The 22456-nt window shown below is 28.6% G+C and overlaps 1 protein-coding gene across 1 annotated transcript; it reads left to right on the top strand.

Moving 5' to 3' along the window:
* Window positions 1–2048: 2048 nt before the first annotated feature.
* LOC106688821 (rab3 GTPase-activating protein catalytic subunit) lies at window positions 2049–17978 on the top strand. Its single transcript, XM_014433467.3, has 10 exons — window positions 2049–2062; window positions 4807–4861; window positions 6174–6240; window positions 9226–9374; window positions 10679–10816; window positions 10926–11025; window positions 12079–12231; window positions 13551–13720; window positions 14351–14545; window positions 17161–17978. Exons 1-10 carry the CDS (start codon window positions 2049–2051, stop codon window positions 17380–17382), a joined length of 1263 nt encoding a protein of 420 aa, XP_014288953.1. The 3' UTR covers window positions 17383–17978.
* Window positions 17979–22456: the final 4478 nt, after the last annotated feature.

Below are 22456 nucleotides of genomic sequence, written 5' to 3'. Positions count from 1 at the left end.
TTCTCCAATTTACGTTTCCGTCCAATTTTTTTATCAATCATTACTGTTTAGTGTTGGTTGATAATTAGCTCCAACTGCCAGTCTGCTTAAATTACCCATCACGTTTTAGGATCAACTATGACATGTCACGCGAATCAGCTTTGTGTATTGGTCTATAATTTTATTTATTTTTTTATTTTAATGGTTTTTTTATTTCCCAAATAATTCAAGAGATTTTTCCTCCCTTTTTGGCAGTGACCTTTGCTTCATTTCATTATTGTTTTCCCTCCGCCCCTTAATTTTGCATGATATGCAGAGTATGTTCTAAATGACTCAGTGCTCAGAGATCGTGCCTCGTGGGAAGGGATTGCGGAGCGTCACCTGAGCGAGGAAGATTCAATCAGGCGATCACTTTCGCTCCAATCGATTTTTCTCATCACGTTCTCCGAAAGAAAATTCATAATTCATCGACTCCATTCCGTTCCATAACTCGATTGCTTCGCTGGTAGTGACAATCAATGAGGGCTCCTCCGGCTGTCGCTTGAAGATAATACTCATCTCTGGGTTGGCAAGAAGATGGAAACCATTACAAACTGCCAAAATAGAAAGTTCTAGCCGTGGATATGATGATGGTTCTATCCTTTTCAGAACTTCCTTAGAATTATTTCAATTGTTGAAATCGGATCTGATTCTTTTTAGCGAATGATCTCCTTTTTACCATGTGAGATTGACTCAGCTAATGTCTGATTCTTCAGATTTATTTAGTGTAATTTCTACAATGTATCAAAAACAGATTTAAAATTTAAAAATTTATTATGTATTGTTCTACTTTGTTAATGCATCCATCCAACCATCCATCTATAATATTGATGTGTATGTTATATTTAAGAGTTAAGATCATCTTAACAGTTACTTTATAATTATACTTTTTATTATATTATGCTATGTGTTATTTTTTCCACTATAAACAAAGTCATTCTTATTAACTATATCTCAAATTTTGTTTCCTAGCTTCCCCCTATCTAATAATAAGGACCCCGTTAGTCCTAAAAATAATGAAATTTAATAAAAACACCAATTCTTTTAATCCTATTCTCTCAAAAATATTATCTCTCCTACGTTTTGGCCCTTTGGCCATTATCAGGGAGACAACTTAAAATTGTGTATGTTACTAATATATAATTCAACTCACACATAACAACGCTAACGTTTCTTCGAACACATTATAATTTATTTGCCAATTCACTAAAATAGTTCATTACAATGCCGGCTAATTGCCTAAGTCAACAATCTTTAAAAAATAAATATTTATAAAAAATCATACCATAACAGTTTTCTTTTCCTTCGATTTTCGAAGTCCTTCCCGTCTGGACCCGCCCCACCAAGACATACAACACAACTCATAAATAAAAAATTGATCATTAGTAATTAAAAATATATACCGTTAATGTATTTATGTTGATTTTATTACATTCTCTTCTGTATTAATGCATTAAAAGTATATAATTTTTCACTAATAATTATAAAATTTGTTTTCCTATGTAAATAGCAGTAGGTACAGAGAATTGCATAAACATAAATAAGTTGTCCCCGAAATCACTGTAATTATTTAAGTAAAGGTTATTCCTTTGATCAAAACAACTATATTTCACTGTTATAAACATAGTTTTACAAACGATATCTTAAATTAAAAACTGATATTAGCATACACTTTGTATTTGACTGAATAGTGTGGTTTGTAAGTTCAAATAAGCGTCTGAAAAATAATTTGATTTTATCGACACATATGGTGGCTGAAAAATCTAAAGTTTGATATAATTTTTTCCTTTAATATCAATTATCTGAGAACGAATGAATTTACTAAACATAAAATAATAAAAGTTTAATATTTTATTTTATATTGCTCGACATCCTATGCTATGACATCGATTTAAAAAGACCTGAGATTTGGTAGGTTGAAGTAACAAAACCACGGTTTATTGAAATGGTGTGTCAATTGATATTTTGAAGAATTTTTTATTTTTTCGTACTTTTCCTGATTCAAATTCTGATATAAATAAAAACGAGAAATGCCAAATACGGAGTAAAATTGGTAAAAACAGAACATATGAATGTATGTAAATTAAAATTGAACTTAAATGTGCCTAAAAATAAAGTTGAGTTGGTATCTAAAATAACTGTTTCTATTATCTGTATCTAAAAAATTGTTCAGATAAAAATCATAGCATAGATTATAAATATTAAAAAGATATATTTTATTCAAAGAATTTTTATAAAATTCTATGAATACATTTCTAGAAACGGATGTACTAACTTTCGGCCAGTAGACCGAGACGTTGATGGGAACGTAACATTACATTCGATCTCAGCTAGGAATTCCATTGAGTTCCACAAATGGTATTTTTAGGAATCTCGTTCAACTGAGTTACAATTCAAAAATAAATTAAAACAAAAAAGTATCATACACTTGTTAACAATCTTTATCTTCATCTTGATCTTCACTTTTATGTACACCTGTTTCTGCAGACCCACACCGCGCGATGGCTTTCGGCAGCAGTGAAATGGTAATAAGAACTGTGAGAAAAATGTTTAATTAATTCAACGGGCTAATTGTCTTAATGGTTTCAGTATGAGAAAACTTAAGAAGAACAGTTAGTTGTAACGGTTTTACTGGAAAAAGTATTTTATGGATCCACATGTGACTATGGCAAATCGGAAACTTTAAGAATTGTGTAAAAAAATAATGTTGATACTTTATTAAATTGGTCTTTAATGGTGAGAATTGATTTGATTCTCACTCAATTTTCCGATGTTATACCAGTATTCTAAAAGGATATCGGGTTAAAATTTATTTTACTGTACTTAACATAGTAACATCGGTAGTAAGTCGATGGGAAGATTTCGTATTTTAATCTATGTAATTTTTTCTCACTAGATTTATGTTGAATGAAGTATTTTTTTTATATAATGATATAAAGATTTAATTATTGATAGTTCGGACTTACGAGGTCCAAATCTGATTGGAAGATATTATTTAGGACTCATGGCATATTAGTATTTTATGAATCCACATGTGACTAGGAAATCGGAAACTTCACGAAGAAACAAATATTTTTTTTTTTTAATACTTTTTATCTATTGATAGATATTACAATCAGCCACACTTGTGGGCAATAGGTAATAGTGATGAATGATCACATTCATACTAAAATAAAATAAAATAAGAATAAAAATAAATAAATGAATGAAAAAAAAAATCTCTTAAAATATATACAAACAGAAAGATAAACAAAATGAACATAATCAAACTATGTGTTAATACTTTTTATCTATTGATAAATATTACAATCAGCCACACTTGTGGGCAATAGGTAATAGTGATGAATGATCACATTCATACTAAAATAAAATAAAATAAGAATAAAAATAAATAAATGAATGAAAAAAAAAATCTCTCTTAAAATATATACAAACAGAAAGATAAACAAAATGAATATAATCAAACTATGTATATGAAAAAAATAAATAAATAAAATAATGATAAAATAATATAATCTCTAGTCATATTTACACTCTTATATACAATATTTACACAATCGACCTGAGGATCCCTGAGCCCACTCTATCCCCCACGTGTGAGGGGTAGAGCAGAGCTCAAAAGATCCCAGCGCATCCCATCCCTCTCGCCGCATCACTGGTAATGAGCCAGTGGAGGATGAGCAAGTGCGCTAAAGCCGCAAGTGGAGAATCTGACTGAGTAAATATTTTATTAAACTGGTCTATAAAGGTGAGAATTGATTCTCACTTAAAGTTCCGATGCATGTAAATATTTGCATAAATTTTGAAAGGAGATGGAGTTAAAATTTATTTTAATATATTTAACATAGTAACATCCGAGGGGTAGACCAAAACGTAGATGCGAAGATTTCGTTAAGTCTGTTTTGATAGATTTGGATTTGGAGGGGCTTCACTGAAAAGGTTATGTTGGTGCTATCGGCATGGAACCTTTGGCTTCCTAAGCCTATATTATTCATCCTTTCTATAGTATATCACCTAAGATATACTAGTAAATTTTAAAAAATGCTATATTTATACTATTTAAAAATTAATGCCTGATACTAGAGGCAGTTTATCTCGGTCATCGTTTATTAGGATGCCTATCTATTTTTTCTTACTACCTGCCTGTACAATAAAGTTTTTTTTTTGTTGTAATTATATAGGGATTGTATTATTGATATTTTGGACTAACTAGGTCCAAATCTGATTGTAAGATATTATTTTAGGGGCTCATAGAATATTAGTCGAGTATATATGATTACTTTTCTTGAATGTTGGTCATCTGACAAATTTGTTTCTTTCTTTCTTGTTTTTGATATATTCCATGGATTGTTCTGTGGACCTAAGTTAATTTTAACAACTCTAATAGCTTTAGGAAAGTCTGTTAAGGACGACCTCAGTAAAGAAAAAACAGTAGTATCTTTCTATCACGTTCTTCTGTAAATAAAATAAAAACTTTTTTGTGGTTTTCGGAAAAACATATTCCTTATATTATTTATTAATATTTCCGTATGTTTTAAAATACCTTTCACTTGTTGCCTGGCGATTACAATAGCGGGGAAATTGTGGCATTGCCTCACTGATTCCTGTTAAAGAATGTTAGTTAGTTCTGTTGCATCCTCCATTAGTGCAGTTTTGTCATTCCGACGCTCTATTTCAAGATGTTGCATTTCGTTTTGTTATTGTTACAAGTAATATATTAATTTATAATAAATTATGTAAAGATTTATTACATAACTAGCAATCTATTTATTTACTTATTTGTTTTAGGGTAGCGCCAGGTTTTCCGGATCCTAAATCATGTCTTCTCCATCAAAAGCTGCAGGTTTGCTTTTATCTCTATTATACTCTAACAACAAATCAAAATATTAAAAATAAAATATTGGTTTTATTTTCGAATAAATTAATAATTAATATATTGTCTTTCACAATTAATTACAGAAGTAATAAAAAAAAAGAAAATACTGCTTGAAAGAAATGGTGATTAAAAATGTAAATAATTCCTCTCGTATCTAATCCTTACAACCCAAAATCTTTATTGCTCCTTATTACGTCACAAATAAACTTATTCGTAAAGACCTGGACATCCCATTTGTTGCCGATTCGGCCGAAAATTGATATACTTCCTTTAATTCCAAAATCCTTACCAACACAGATCCAATAGTTCCTGACCTATTATAAACTAAGATATTATCATAATCCTGAAGCTTATGAAGTATAATAATTATTTATCCGGTTTTCCATTGATCTTGGTATACAAATACAAAACATTGGTTTATCTAGATATCGGTACAAAATAGATATTACATTTTACTATTTCTCAAAATCATCTTGAATCAATTAAGATCTGCTAAGAATTCATATAATAATATATTGTTATATTTTTGCTATTTTTTATTTTTTGGATGTAGACTTTTATAATTTTTACTTTTATTAATGTTTTCATATTTTTTTATTCATGCAGATTGGGAGAACAATTATTGGTGTCCAACACCATATCCATCTCCATTCAACTATTTTATAATAAAAATATTATAATATATTTTTTAATATTTATTTACAATTTTTCATGTAAACTATCGGTACAAAAGCATACCTTTAATTTTTTATCTATATTTCTGGACAATATGTATTTGAATATAATACTTCATCGTCTGTTGCTTCTATTTTTTTAAAAATTATAATTATCTATAAGTCTCGTTTTTAATTTTTTTACATATATCATAATTTCTTCATATATACTCTGATTTTTTGTGTGACCTAACTTACTTATGGTAGGAGAGGCATTGGCAACTGAACACAGCATAATGAGTTCAGAACCTCTGTACGAATCTCCAGCGCAATTTATATCGCGAAATTAATTTTAATATATGGCGTCCTAAAAAATAGCGAGAAAAAAAATTAAAGATATGAATTCTCTTGATAATGTACATAAAAATTATGTAAAATTGTAATATAATTTTTAGCAATGAATTTTAATAATTTATTCTGTAATTTTTAAACAGAGATGAATATGGTGATGGACACCGAAATTTTCTCTCCCAATATGCGTGAATAAAAAAATATGACATCCTGAGGTAGTTAACATGAATAAAAATACATTTGTACTTAAAACATGATTTTTTGTTTTCCTACAGATGATGAATTGCTGTATCGAAAGAAGGAAGAAAAGCGAGGAAGCAGCACTAGGCAAAAGGGAGTCAGGTATAGTTTAACCAATATGAATAATTTTTCACGGAAATAATAATAATTATTATTCCTTTATATCTAAAGCTCCATGATATTTACTAAATGTTGAGGTATACTCAATTTTTTATTTGTTTTCTACTGATTTTAGGGAATATGTTAATTTTGGATAAGACATTGCTAAATTTCAAAAACATATGACCATTTTTTTTTTTTGAAACTTTTCCAAAAAATTGTTTTTTGATTTTGGTTCATTGGCTAGGTATTAGATATTTCTATAACCAATAGTACACGTTTTTATGATAATTGGGGTATTCACGATGTATCAAATATAAAAAGTTTTCACATGCTAAATGTTGTAAATATAGGATTGTGAGCAAATCAATTTAAAGTCCATGTTATATCTTGCTGAGAAGCTTCTGGTGGATTTTTTACTGGTTTTTCCCCATTACTTTATCCTTATGCAATTGCTTCAATTATTATTTTTATCAATTTCTTTATTATATTTTTAAAAACGTCTGAAACTAAAACAACACGAACTACGAGCAACTAACTTATCAAAACGACAACAGACCTGGTGTTGAGCTCAGCCCGTCAGTTGCGTGACGCCATTCTTCATTTAGCGGACCTTAATAGCAATTGAAGAAAATTTAATTTTTTATTTTTTATATACTGATTTTAATATATTTTTAAAAATATTATTAAGTTTTTTTTTTATAAATGATGTTGCTCTAAGGTCTGAAAAGTCTATCAAGGAAAGAGTAAAGATATCTTCCGAAAATCTAGAACCGCCTTAATACGTGCCTGTAGAATTTAGCAGGTCAAAAGTATTATCGGCTATTCCAGTTTAAATACACGATATATACAAAGTTTAAGATGTCACCTGTGAATCACAGTTTCAATCGGATTAAATTCTAGGTGTGAGTCTGTTAATACAGACTCTCAGCGTTGTTAAATGTTATATCGTTTCAAAATGCTAAAACAAGAAAATATTTCTCTATTTAAGACACTTTAACATGTTAAACTAAAGATCATGAATACCCTAATTCAAGGTAGAGTTTTATTTCTAATATAATTTTAATAAATAATGAATAAAATACGAGATAAGGAAAGTATACTTCCAGCAATGACCGGAGCGGACTGGAGGGAAAGGAGCTGGATAGATAACTACTAACGGTTCCTCTACCTCTACTATATTTACTATCGCTCTGGAGAAAGTCCTTATTCGTATTAGTAATTCAATTCAGTGCCGAGATCAAAGGAAAAAAATAATTTATTTATTTTTAGGTAATATTTTAGCTTATTTGTCTTGTGATAAAAGTTTCTATTCTTTCATTTTATAGTATTAAACACAATCTGATTCTGAAATATTTTAATCTCCTTGCTGTTTATTTTTTTATAGAATATAATTTTTTATGTCATCAATTAATCAAGTAACATCATTGATAAAATTTTAAAATTTGCACCGACCCATGAATTAATTTGAGCAATTTTTAATACCGTTTTTATGCCTTTAACTTAATATTAAATTAGTCGTATTAGTTATAATATGTGGATGCTAAGGGTACATTCCAACACCATTTAACAGCATACTCGCTTCTATCTTCCTCCATGCAAAATATTCGGACCGAAAAAGGATGACCTAATAGGAGAATTTAGAAGATCGCATAACGCAGAATTAAGGGACCTACTCCCGGTATATATAATTCAAGTTATAGCATTGCGGTGTATAAGATGAGCGTGTAAGATATTAGGGCTTAGTAACGAGCGGATTCCTAAAATGTTAATAAACTCTGAACCGACCGGTAAACGCCCGAGGGGTAGACCGAAACGTTGAAGGGAGGATTGCGTAAAAATTGATTTAGTAGAATTTGGTTTGGAGGGGTATCACTGGAAGGGTGTTTGTAGAGAGCGTTTGGTGGTATCGGCATCGAACCTTCGAGTTCTTTAGGCCTTCATTATTATTATTACCTTACTTCATTCGTTCTTTATTCTAAGACCTTATCTACCTTAAATCATCGCGATGCACTGTGGTTTAAAATCGTTAAATTTTCCAATTGGAGGGACAGGCGAGTTTGACCTGCAAGGAACACAAAATCAGTAAAGAATCTTTTAACACTAATTTCAATGATCTAATTTTACTCTTAATTTTTTATTTAAAAAAATACCCAAAGTTTCGGCCCTGAGGCTACTTTTAAGGAAACAACCTATAAAAATTGCTTTCATATTATTATTATTATATTACATCCTTACATAATACTAGTGTTTTTGAACATACTTTAAACATTGATGTCATAATTTATTAATTGTCTTTTTCGCTGGCTAATTTCCCACGTCTTATATTTTTAAAAACAAAAATAAATATTAAATTAATATCATAACAGTTCCAAATAATCTAATATTTTTTGTTTTTTTATTCAGGACTATTGACATTTTTTCTCAACTTGAAATATTACAACATATAAGAAAAATACTTTTAATTTCCCAAAACCCTACTGTCCTTTTATTTTTACATTACTATATTTTACTTCAATTTTATTTTTTTAAAAAACAAGTTTAATATGCAAGGGATAGAAAAATATTTCTGAATATGATTTTATTGAGAAATCATGATACTTTTTTTTTTCTTTTTCTGTATTTATAGTATGGATGAATACTCTGAACACAAATAGTTATTGCCCTTGATTGTGGCAGATTGTATTATTATTCTTCAATAAAACAGTATTTCTACAAAAATAAAGTTCTGCAGTAATATTTTTCTCAAGTTCTGAACTTTAAGTCTAGAGTTTGAGTAGCATTCTGACATTTTGGAAAATATATATACATACAGATCCCAAAAAACTTTGAGTCTTCCAATTTTATCTTTCCATTAAATAGAATTCTTATAGAAACTAGATATTCTCTAGAATTTCAGGTAATTCAGTTACAAAATGGAATTTGTAATATTATCAATTGATATTGTCAATATTTCCCGATTTATATAAGACTAATATGTATACCTAGATGAATCAGACGATGAATTCTTTGATTGCGATGAGAACGTAGAGGATGAGGCTAAGGCACCCATCACGACTCCCCTTGGCAGGCTGTCACAGCATAATTCTCTCAAAATGATCAACACAGGCCAGCCTCTGTACATACCTGTAACACAGGTAAATTATGCGATTATTTAATTTATTTTAGTTGTATGTTGTTATCGTAATTATATTTTGAATTTAGTTTTAACCCAAGCTGATTAGCTAATAAAATAAAATAAAAGTTTAAGTTAATTAATAATAATAAAATAAAAGTTAATTAATAGTAATAAAATAAAAGTTTAAGTTAATTAATAATTTAGATTTTAACTTCCCAAAGCAAATTACTTGAGTATTTTTCAACACTAAAAAAATAATAATAAAAATCTACAATCTTTCCCAGTTCATATTGAGGATTTTTAGTTGACTACTGAATTTTTTCATGTGTAAAGAAAAAAATGCTGAAAATCCCTGAATGTTCATAATCAGAAGTTTTTAAAATTCTATATATCAATCTATTCTATTCGACATACTATTGGTCCAATATTATTTTATAAGTGCAAAATGCAACTTTGATATATATTTTTAAGGATCTTGAAGTTCAGTCAATAATAAACAACTGTATTGATTTTATTGTGTTCATATTCATGTCCTACTCTGAAAAAAATAATAGTTTTTTTTAGCAAATTTTCTTATCTAATGTACACTAAAAAATATGTAGAATGAAAATAAATAGAAACATTACATACAATTGAACAGAAGTTACCGAACAATGGTAAGTAATGTTTCTATATATTTTATTATTAATTAATTAGTTAAGAAAATCCTTTAAAAAAAAAAAAAATGTTTTTTTCGCTGCAGAGCTCAAATATCAGAAAAATAAAATCTTGAAATGCCATGTAAAGATGAAAGGAATATGGTCCGGGTGCGGTCAAAAAAACTCAAATAGTAGAATATACTATTTTATTGAGCCAACGTTTCGCCCCACGTTGCAGGGCTTCATCAGGGCTAAAAAAGATACAAACACATAAATATAGTTGTTTATTATTGAATGGTCAATGAGGTGAACAATTATTGCCCTTATAATATTGTTAAAACATTCTTTATTTCACAACAACCTTTCATATTTTCCTCATCTTGAGGTAATATAATTCCTATAACGATACCATTCAATTTTAACATTATCTTAACAATTTTTATATAAAACTAAAATGTTCACAATGTTTTATCTTATGGTTAATTCTATCCATTTCCTTCTAGAAATTTTGTCATCATGCTTACCAATTTAAAAAGTCTCACAATAATATTCACTATTTCTGACTTTTATTTTATAATCAAGAATAAGTTTTTTTGTAATAACTATATTTGTAGTGAGAGAAATGTAGCAACTTAAGTTATTACCTACAGGAAAAATCAAAATTATAATTTTACCCTCTGCCCAGGGCGCCACTCCAAAAACAGAAGATCAGCTTGAAGAAGATGCTCAAGTTCTAATTCAGTTGGGATCTGATGCAGAAGGTTCGCAACTGAGAGCAAAAATTATGAGTGCTTCTCTTCTCTCGGATATGGAATCCTTCAAGGTTATTTTTAACTATCTATTTGCTAAATTTGTTTTTTAAATTTTCTTTGATCAATTTAGTCATCTTTTCTTATCTATTTTTGGAATTATTATTTGTAATTTTGTTATAGGCTGCAAATCCTGGAGCTTGCATAGAAGATTTTATTAGATGGTATTCTCCCAGAGACTGGGTAGAGGAAGAAGGAGAAGATCAATTTGGGCAGAGGAAAGGTATAAGATAAATTTGTTATAAAATTTCAAATAAAGTGCAGACATTTTTTACTTCTTAAGTTTGTGTGATAGCCCTTTAAAAGTACAATATTACTACTAGTAGTAGTAGTAATTCTTATAAATTTGTTCTATACCCTAATCCTGGTTCCTCTAGCCAATATTTAAATATCCTTAGATCTCATCTTTTCTACCATTATGGGCCCAGCTAAATATGTAAAAATGCTCTTATATTATTTTTTATTTGTTTTTAATTTTGTAACACATTTCCTTGTCATATTATTGAATTTTATTTATTTAAACTCCATCTAAACCCAAGTTAACGAATTATAAGTATTTGGAGAGCGGAGGATGATATAGAATAAATAAAGACTTATTATTTACAAGATTTTATTATAATTGCTTCGTTACTTGTCCTATCACTAAATAGTTAAAACAATTATCTTAAATATATGGATACCATTTATCAATACAATATGTATATATATATATATTCTGAGGGACTTAAAACATTAGAATATTTTCCTGTGACCCTGAAAGGGCGAACTTTTTATTTAGTATTTCTCGAAAACAGTGAATTTATCTATGGGCCCTTCTTCTGCAGAAAGTCCCAATTAAAAAAAAAAAAAAACTGTATTGTATATATGTTTTACATGATTTCTTTTTCATCATCCTTACCTCAATAGAATATCAATTTTTAAATCATTACTTCAGTAATTCTTATCTCAGGAACTGATGAATCAGCTTTCAATTCTTAAAAATCTTTTTGCTAATTTTATGTCATAACACAATGATAGCTTGCAACAACTTGGAAATATTAAAACCTGTAAACATTGTTTGAAAAGAAATTATCATCTATGTTTTTCTCATATATTATATATAACTTATCTTTATTAGTTTTAGTGATTTGAAAACATTTTTAAATGTTGCCCTAAATTCCTGTTGAACTTTTACTTATATAATAGCCTATAAGTATAGATATACAATAGCTTTGAAAGGGATTGTATATGTTTTATAATTATTTATTATTAACTAATGTTTTCCATTTAATTTTAGGAAAGTTAAGCGCAAGAATGACACTTCCCGGCAACACATGGCTAGAAGTTTGGGATTCTGCAAAACCAGTTCCTGCAAACCGGCAAAAAAGATTATTTGATGAAACCAGAGAAGCAGAGAAAGCTCTTCATTTTCTGGAATCCCAGACTCCAGGTATTCTTTAATTATACTCTTTTAAAATTTCTTCTTTTATCATAAATTTACATGAAAATTATTTATTGTTAATGTGATTTATTTTAAATAATAATGTATTCCTATGATAAATAGGGATTTTCAGCAAACAGTGTTTTTAAAAATTTCTTGGATTTTAGTAATTAATAGTTGTTTCGTACTACACTCTTAAAGTTTCTGCTGATTTATTTACCATTTCACAAGTGTATAAATTTACTGACTCTCTATTTTAAAACCTGCAGGCAACTTGTCTTTTTTTGTGTCAGCATTGCCACTTAACAACATTCTTTCTTCTCTATATAATTGACTTCTGCATTCAAATGTGGACCAAAAGTCACAGAAGAAGCTTGTTTGGTTTCCTAATCCTTCTTCCAAAACTACTAACCTGACCGTTTTCTTTCATCTTATATCTTTCCAATGACTGTTCTCGTTGAGCTTAGATTACTGTTTTTTTTCTTTTTCTGAGCGATCAACTATTTGGTTATTACGGCCTTTTTAGATTTTTGTCTACTTGTTGTTCCTATCTTTTATTGTTTTCCTAATTTTTTTTTTACTGCATAATTTTCTTTATTATCATAAATTTTGCCACATATTATCAGGTTAGGCGCAGTCTTAACAATTTGATATCTATTGGCGGTGTCGGTTGGAATCTATTTGTAAAGGGTGTTCATGCTTCATTTCCTGGTATCCCGGTGTGTCCAGGGATCCATAGAAAGTTCTCAGTTTTACGAAGTAGTTTAATATTTCTATATAATTGCTTATTTGATTTACTGTGGTTCCAATTTTATTTAAATTTGCTACATTTTGTAGAATAGAAATTGAATCAGTACAAATTAATATTTTTGTGCTATTTTTATCTATGGATAAGTAAAGACCTGTGGCAATGGTATTTGTGCCTTTGAGGTTATAAAGTTTTATATTTGCTAACTTTTATTTTTTTGTTTGTCATCTTTGACTTATAGTATGTCTAGATTGAAATTTAGTTTATAGTTCAAATTGAAAATCAGACATTTACTACCCATCTTAGATTTTTTGTTTAAAAATTCTGAATTTATTATTATAACAGTTGTCCTTTTAGAATTCTAAACAATATTTGAAAATTGACTTAAATTGACTTTTATTGCAGTAGTTTGATTATTAGGGATTGTTTATAGCAATTAATTTGGCTGCAAGTCCATGTCGTCTGTTAGGCTTAGGTATTTTTTTGTGCTCCTATTTTAGTTTGAGTATTCCAAGTCAGATTTTTTCCAGATACATTGTAAGTAAGGCAAATATTTTAGCCAATAAAAATTATGTTTTAGCATCATCTGGGCTGCTGGTGATAGCTGTTCTGGCCCACGCTGCGGTTGAAACGTTGTATGAAGAAGCCAAAGATATTCAGATTCCATCGCTGCAAAATACTGTTCAACAAGCTATTAAAAGAGTTGAAGCACTTTCTAGAAATAATCCGATGGATGTGCACAGATATCAGGTAATAATACAAATTCAGTCAATATCTTTGTATGAATAATAATCAATAATGAACTTATTAGTGACTAGTGATAATGAAGGTTATATACCCCTCAAATAATTTACATGTTTAATGGCTGACATTATTTTATTAAATGTCAGTAAATTGTTCACTTAATTTTGATTCCATGGGATTTAATTACAATCGTGAGCATTCCAGTTTCCAATCACTAAACTGCTATTGATTTATTGCAAATTAATGTTCTGTATTTTATTTGGGCTTTCATTTTATTGATAATAATAATTATAAAAAGCATAATGAGGCCTAAAGTATAGATAGCCCTTGCCTATAATCTCACCTATGTTTCGATTGAACCCTATGATATATTATTGCAGATCATCCTGTTAGTAATTCATTGGTTATCCATCTTGAGTACTTTACAAACCCATTTAATTTCCCGTGATGCAGTCTCCTCAACTATATTTACATTGTCAAGGTCACACTATTCAATTATTATCTCAACCTTCGAAATTATCCAGTTGACCCATAGGTCAAATATTTTACACAATGTTTAATTTTCAAAAATTTTTGGTGTTCTTCCCTTAATGTAAGATAAAACATTTCACTAAAAAGTTATATTTTTCTTTATAGGAGCTGTGCTTTGAATTAGGTTATGCTGAAACAATAGTTTCCCAGATTAAATCTCTAGAATCAAAGTTGGGAAGTGATGAAATTGCTAAGGAATTCGCTTGCAAGATTGTTAGTGAAGGTGAAACTGTTCTGCCTGGTGGAAGTACTGGATCAATTGCTTCTAAACTCAAAACAATTTTTGTTGATGCTCGTAAGGTGAGATTTATCTTACAAATTTAATCGATATAAATGTTTTTGGAAAATGATCTTCATGATCCTTCAAAAATTTAAACCTCTATTAAAAATGTATTCTTTCAAATGCATATGATGAAAATTTTAATTTAATTTTCAGTTAAATTAAACATTTTATTTGTTTGGTTATTGTTATTTAGTTTGGTCAGACAAGGACTAATTTTTGTTTTCTGAACTTCATTATTTTCCTTATAAAAACTGTGTTCAATAATCTTTGGTATTTTTTTATTTATTATTCTTGATTTTGTCATAATTATCAATTATTGGTAGAATCAATTAATCAAATTGTTTTAAAAATTATAAAAATAATACATTTAAAAAGTTTTGAAGTGTTATTTTACTACTTTAAGATCGTCTTAAAAATATTTTATGTGCTGAATTTAGTCTTTCTGTGTAATGTAAGATTTTCATTTGAATCACTTTCAAGGTTTTTTTATTTTGGAAAATCATTGATTGACTATGAGTAATTAACAAAATGAAGGTCCAGGTGCGGTCAAAATAATTACATAGTAAATAAACTATTTATTATGTGCCAATGTTTCGCACCAATTTGCAGGGCTTCATCAGGGCTAAAAAAACACACCAACAAATAAAATTATGTAACATAAAATACAAGTAAAGTAAGGAGCGTCTAAAAATATTTAAAATAATCAAATTAAATTAATAAGTAAAATTACTTTGTTCATTTTTATATAAATTTTCTCGTATTTTTACATACTTTTCAGCTTTATCTTAGTTTACTTTTATTTCATGTTATCTTATTCACTTACTCTGTTACATAATTTTAGTTGTTTAAATGAAAATTTCAGATGAAATTATTATTTCAGATTTAATCAAAGATTTTCAAAATTACAACACACTGTATTACATTAGATAATGTTATATATTCTCTTAAAAAATGCTAATATGACATCGCAATTCCATTTCTTTGTTGATTTAATTCCTTCAAGTTCTTTCTGGCATTGGTTGAAGACATTCTTCCTTGATTCCCTTCATTGGTAACATTTTCTTGATGGAATCATTCACCTTATCCTTCCTATATTAAAAGTGGTGCTTATCTTTTTGGAAGAGAGGGTATTGAGCTAAACCAATGTCAACTATTTTAAAATAACTATGAGGCTACCAATAACTTCATTTGATTTGGTTTGTGAATTACATTGAAGAAATTCAATAAACCCTTAATATCATCTGGTCTTATTCCAGGAGGAGAAACTGGGAATAGTAGAAGATTTTTTACTTTCATTCTTTACCATAATGGTCAGAGTTGGGAAGTAATCATTACATGAGTAATTTAATTACATCTTCAATTACATGTTTCAGTTGCACTAAAATTATACCAAGATAACTGTTAAATTGTCCGAAACATAAAATATTAATGATTTTAAAGAACAATTATACTGAAGTAATTTAAGATACTATTAGAATTAATGTTTTTTTGGAGCCATTGTAAAAAAGAATTTTTCTGTTTTTATGTTAAATATTTGTAGTTACAGTTACTTGTGATTATATTAAAATGTTAGAGAAAAAAAAATGATATTAGAAAGTAATTGGTAATTTCAATTACTTTGGCTCAGCTTGTAATTATAATCGGAGAACCACAATTATAATTATAGTAGTTTATCAAATAATTGCAATTACTTTTTACTCAAATCTGCTAGCGTTTAGAAGTATTTTTTTCAGATTCAAGTTACATTAATTAAATTTATTTATACAACATTTTAAGTTAATTTTTATTGTATAATTTTGACATAGAATCTTCTTCTGGCTTGCTATCACCAACATTATTGCATTCATTTTCTGAGCTGCTCGCCTGTGGCACATCGTGGGATGTAGAATTGGGACAGGGAGACAATAATTTTTTGTGACTGGTCATATGGCTGAAGAAGTGTTCAAAGGTTCGAAAACAAGAGTAATAGGATTCTGGCCTTTGAAGACTTACCATATTAACAATTAACAATCTTGAACATGATTTTTTGGCTCCCTCCAAACCATTGATTGCATAAGGAATTGATTTTTTAGCATTATTTATCCACAGTGCCAGTCTCTCAATACATATAAAATTTCAATTCTAGTACTGTTCATCTATCTTGCAGTTCGTCACCTAGACTTATACAGAATTATACTTAGTAGACATTCCTCACAAAACTTGTAATGTCCTGTGTTTTCTAATTAACTGCATAGCTACCACAAATTTAACTCAACACATTTGGGTTATTCAAAATTATATGAGAAATCATTTCTAAAGAAACTATACCAATTACATATGGGTGCAAATAGAACCTCACAGCACTATAATTTGCCAAAAATGAACTAGGTATTTTTCCCACCTAACAGTCAACTGGGTAAAACAAAGTGTAGCCAACTTACCAACATAAAATATCCCTTTCTCCCAATGAAAGAACTGATTATAGATCTGAAATTAGCACAGAAAAATACTTTAGGAAAATATAAAATTATAGAATCTCAAAGAGTCATGCTATGCAATCCCAAGAATGATGTTTCATAAACACTTACGTATGAATATTAGTTTTATATGCTTGATAAAATGAAATTATGTATTAATTTAATTTTGTTCAAAGGCTTGCCTCATTGGTGATTTAGATAGTGGAGCAAGTTCTACTGGAGAAAATACAAATAATTCAGTCCTCCCTCCGGCAACAGAAAAAGAATTCATTCTTCGTGCTACTTCTCCTAGGCCTCACCGGCATTCTAGGCCTACCCCACAGCGACTCCATGTGCGAGTTTCAAAAACTGATATTTCAATGGCTGGAGCTTTTACTCAAGATAAAACATTTTTTTAATTATTCTCAACTTAGTTGTTGAAATTGTTATTTAGGAGGGTAAAAAAAGTCATATTAATTAATTTTTTATACATAATAATTTTTAATATTCTTGTTATATAATAGTCGTTTATGTTTTATTATATTATATATTTGTATCTATCTTTTCATTTATAATGAATAATTAAGTGAAATATTATTGCACAAATACACAGACAATTTTGTAAGTCATTCCTGATGTGTATTACTGTTATAACTTAACTTAACTTATAAGTTATGTTATTTCCAACTTTGTTTTAGGTTATGGATTACAATTATGTAATATTTTTACAACGCTTATTACAATTTTTTTTGTTACTGAGTTTTGAAAGTATTACGTATTAGAATATAGAATTGATGTAAACAATTTGGCATGGAACTTTTAACTGAGCATTACCACTATATAAACATGTGTTCATCGCTGTTATTAGCTCATTAACTGGTAACAATTAGTGAATAAAATTTTTAAACATAAGTCGTTAATTAGTTACTTAATAATAATGTAAAAAAGGTGTAGGAGTTAAGTTAATGAACGATATACATCCATTTATTATACCTGTCTTATTAAGCCTTCTGAATTTTTACTTGTTTTCTACATCCTATTATTATTCTAAAAAATCATATTTGTTCGTTTATCATTGGTTTTTTTTACTGTATTTTTCCAATTGTGATCTTAACTCCTCGTTACTTATAAAATTAAATATTTTTCCTGAAAATATATTATTAATCATTTTTAGATCCATTAGTATTTATGAATGGAATTAAAGATCCATATTAATTGGTTAATATTTCCAAGTTTTGCTATGGTCATAACCTGCATCATTTCAATAAGAAATAAAAGAAAAAATGAAGTTTATATTAATTTTTATAGGAAACTTGAAACTAAATAAAATAAAAAAAAAAAAATGTTTGAAAATTCAGTTCATTGTAAATTATTCAATTATTCAGATGGAAGTGAAATTAGAATGCAGTCCAAGTTTTTGTAGCTTTATTAAAAATTATTTTTGAGGAATATATATAAGCTTTTGGAGAATATGAGTTGTGTAATTTTTTTTTAATGATACATGAGCTGAAATATACTATTAAAACATGAATATATATTTTCATACTTACAGCACTTAATTCTATAGATATGGTTATACTTTAAAATATATTGGTTTTCAAAATATTATATAATCAAATTTAAAATATATTGTAAATATTACAAAAATTACTATGTAAAAACATCAGAGGCATGACAGAAAATAAAAAGTATAATAATTTTTCCACTTATGATTTATACTAGCCTAGGTATAAAAATTAAATTAGAGGAAATTTTGGACTATTAAGGTAATGTATTAAATAATTTTGGCTTAAAACAAAGTCATTGAATTGTAGAAGTGAATATTTTGTGCCTTCATTTTGAGGAGGTAAATTTCTTAAGTTTTTAAATTATAATCACCTGTTTTTTAAAAGTATATTAAAGCTTGTAGATCACAAAACTTGGGATCACCTACAGAGCCATAGCATAAGCAAAGAAATTATAACTGTGAAGATTGCTGCTCGCTGCTATTTGATTTCTTTGTCACAGGTAAATAACCATCAAGTATTTTTCCTGAATATAGAAAATTTAGAAGGTTATTAGAAAAAAGTTTGATTAAGAATTTGATAAATTTTTACTTGCTCACCACAATCCCTGACAGTTGCCTTATTCAATCATTTCAGCTTAATGTGTAATTTTTAATGAATAGTGTTTCAAAATACTTATAAATATTAAAATTATGTTCCTGTAGGTTAATTATCTGAATACTTTTTTGATATTTTGAATACAATTCAACCAGTATTTATGATTTAGAAATATCAATGGTTGCTTTGAAGAATCAAGTAAGTAACAAAAAAAACAATCACCTGAGAACAAATTTGAAGCTTGATAGTATATAGAAAATATAGCCATAAATTTGCATTCACAAATTGATATTTACTGGCATAGGGGATTGAATTTTTAAAATTTGAAAATGTTGAAATATAGAAAATGAAAATCTGTACCATTACGACTCATGAATGGTCCGAGACTCAATACTTTGTAAGGAATTACTGTTACTTGAACAACAGTTATACAAGGAGGTGATTTGTTTGTGAACACCTTTAACCACCAGATTTGTTCCCAATTAAGGAAACCCACTTTATGAGGCTGGATGGACTCCGGAGCACAGAAGCAAAGGGTTGATTCATGGCTACAGTAACAGAATAAATAATTACATGCTATAGCTGGATTCGAATCCAGATCCCGGGAGTTGGTAGCACAGTACCTTACCTCTTCATTGTGACTATGGGCTATGTTTTCTCAAAGTTCTTATATTATTTGTATCATTGTGACTATGGGCTATGTTTTCTCAAAGTTCTTATATTATTTGTATCATTGAACATAATACCGATTCCCAGTTTTGGCCTATTTTACAATGTGGCTTGATATAAGTAAATTTTATTTTCAAACACTTGCTCTTAGCAAATATTTTAAAGATAAGATAAGCTCAGACTTAATTATGGGATTTCTGGAGCAGGGTGGGTAGAGAAGAATTCCCTTCTTATTATTTTAGGTGTTATGATCTCTGTTTAGGGATTTTAACCCTGTCCACCTATATCAACTCATTATAAGTGAATGAGAAAGCCACTAGAAGAAGGAAGGAGTTCAAGCCGACTCCATGTTTTGTCCAATTTTACAATGTGGCTTGTAGAAAATATTGTAGTGAAATTTTAGAGTTAAGTGGTGGTGTAGGTTCCTGGATAGTGAAGGGGGCAGAGATTTTGAGGTACCTAACTTAAACATACTGGTTATAATTGAAAAATTTAAAAAAATTCCATAAAATGGCAATAATTGTATTGTATCACTCCATATTGGCTATGGGAATCACATTTTATACTTTCTGTTAGATGTGTCCCTAATATGTATGGGAACAGACCCTGACCAGGACGCCGCCGCCCACTAAAGAATCAGTTGCGTCTGGATTTGATGCTTGTTTTGGTCCTGTTTATTTTATTTTCCCAGTACCCACCAGATCTGGTGAGCATTCCCAATCCACCAACTGGGGAGGCATCCGATGGAAGACTAGCAACTCCACATGGGGGACATAACATATTTTGATGTAATTTAATTTTCAGAAAAAATAAATAAAACTACGCTTTTTAAGAAATTTTTATAAAAATAGATAAATTGAAATAACGAAAATTAAATAAATTTAATACAGAATTTTAATTAAATAGAAACAAAAAATAAGAACTAGAACTTTGTTTTGTAGCTTGAATATTTATAGCTCTCTGTTTTATACATTAATTTAAAAATCTAAACAGTAAGACCAGATACTCCCATAAGAGGCTGCTTGTGTCATAGGAGGATCTCCTGACTCCATGGCTGATATTAGCTACTCCATTCTCCTCATAGGAATTTCTGGGAGGAATCTGCATACCTCTCCCTCCAGAACATTTTTGAGATAGGAATACTTAACATTTTGCCCATCAGATACCTTAAAATAATAATTAAAGATTATTGGGGGGAAATGAGGTATCTCACATGGATGTTCAAGAGACCAAAGTTTAACTTGGAATCATATTCTTTATCCTTTATATATATTATATATTTTTTAATCACAATTTTGATCCATTTATGCTCATTTTTATTCAGTTTTGACTGTGCCACCTTGTCTGCCACTTAAAATTTTCAGAGACCATTATTACTGAAAAAAAAAAAACCAACCTCCTTGGCATACCGCCTTTTTTGAGGTAAAATTAAACTTATATTAGGTTTCTGATGTGTAGAAAGGACTCCCTCCTTCAGAACAATTGTTCATGGCCAAAATTCCAAAATTGTGGAATCATAGTTGTCTCAAAGTATGACTTTTCTTTCAAAAAAATGATCTGTTTTCAAGATGAACATAGAATTTTTCAGGGGTTAGTCATAATATTTGTTATCAATATTTATTTTTAAAAGTATAGTGTTTAAAAGCCTTGTATATATTAATCAAACATGGTGCAAACATTAATACAAAACAGAAGAATTAAAATAACAAAAACAAATAATTGCTTGAAATTCTTTAACAAAGATTTCAGTAGAAGTTGTGGGACAGTCAAAACTGATAAAAATTCCGACTTTTAATGTTTTGATACTTTTCTTTTGTTGATGAGATTGCTTGATAGGCATATTAAGAATAATAGCTTATCTTATGAGTGTCCAAAAATCTTTGTTATGATTGTCATAGGACAAAATACATTTAGATGAAATGAATTGAAACTAATTCAAATATTTGTGTTATTAAGAATACTAGTAAAAGTTATATTGCTTTGTTACGGTTCATTTGGCTTTAAACACAATTGCTTTATTATATTGATAAGTGATTTATTTCCATATGTAATGGAAGAATCTATGCTCAATGAAGTAACAAAACATATTAAGTAGGAACATCTGAGTTTGATCTCTTTTCAAAATGAATGATTCAATTGAAGAAACTAATTTCGAATATGATTTTTGGTAGAATTAATCTAAATTTGAATTTATATTTTGCTAAATGTCATATTTAAAGTAATGATGGAAAATGATTACACCAAATTGTTGGTTGTATCTTATGAAATGTATATTTTTAGAAAAAAACCGAGAAAAAATAATGAGTTTAATGTAATCTACTTAGGAAAATCTGTTCTTGATTATTTTAAAGATTTGTAGTTCATAAAGAAAAAAAAATCAACTGTGGTATATCATTGTTTTTTGTTTTGTTTTTTTAGAAAAGCAGTTCAGTAGTTAGTACTAGCAATAGGTATACTTAGGTGTTTTTTTTTCACAGTCATGATTAAAGCATGATATTATCTTTTATCATATATAGAGCATTATTAATTATCCTTTCCTTATATAGGAACTGCTCCATTATTGTTCATAATTAATCTTTTACTGTCAAAAGATCTTAAAGGTCCTATTAGTTCACATAAGAATTAATCACAAATGAATAACCAACTGATAAAAAATGATTATTGTACTAACCTCAAAAATTATATTTCATGTGATACAGCTAGATAATTTTGTTACATATAA

This window comes from Halyomorpha halys, unplaced genomic scaffold, assembly GCF_000696795.3.
Source record: "Halyomorpha halys isolate HHAL.00 unplaced genomic scaffold, Hhal_1.1 Scaffold1217.1, whole genome shotgun sequence".
Lineage (NCBI taxonomy): Eukaryota > Metazoa > Arthropoda > Insecta > Hemiptera > Pentatomidae > Halyomorpha > Halyomorpha halys.
Note: the sequence above shows the minus strand (reverse complement) of the source record. Positions and strands in the feature narration are given on the sequence as shown.

Coding starts and splice junctions, on each gene's coding strand:
- LOC106688821 (XM_014433467.3), top strand. Junction 10,817..10,925: donor CGGATATGGAATCCTTCAAG/GTTATTTTTAAC, acceptor ATTTTGTTATAG/GCTGCAAATCCTGGAGCTTG. Junction 11,026..12,078: donor TCAATTTGGGCAGAGGAAAG/GTATAAGATAAA, acceptor ATTTAATTTTAG/GAAAGTTAAGCGCAAGAATG.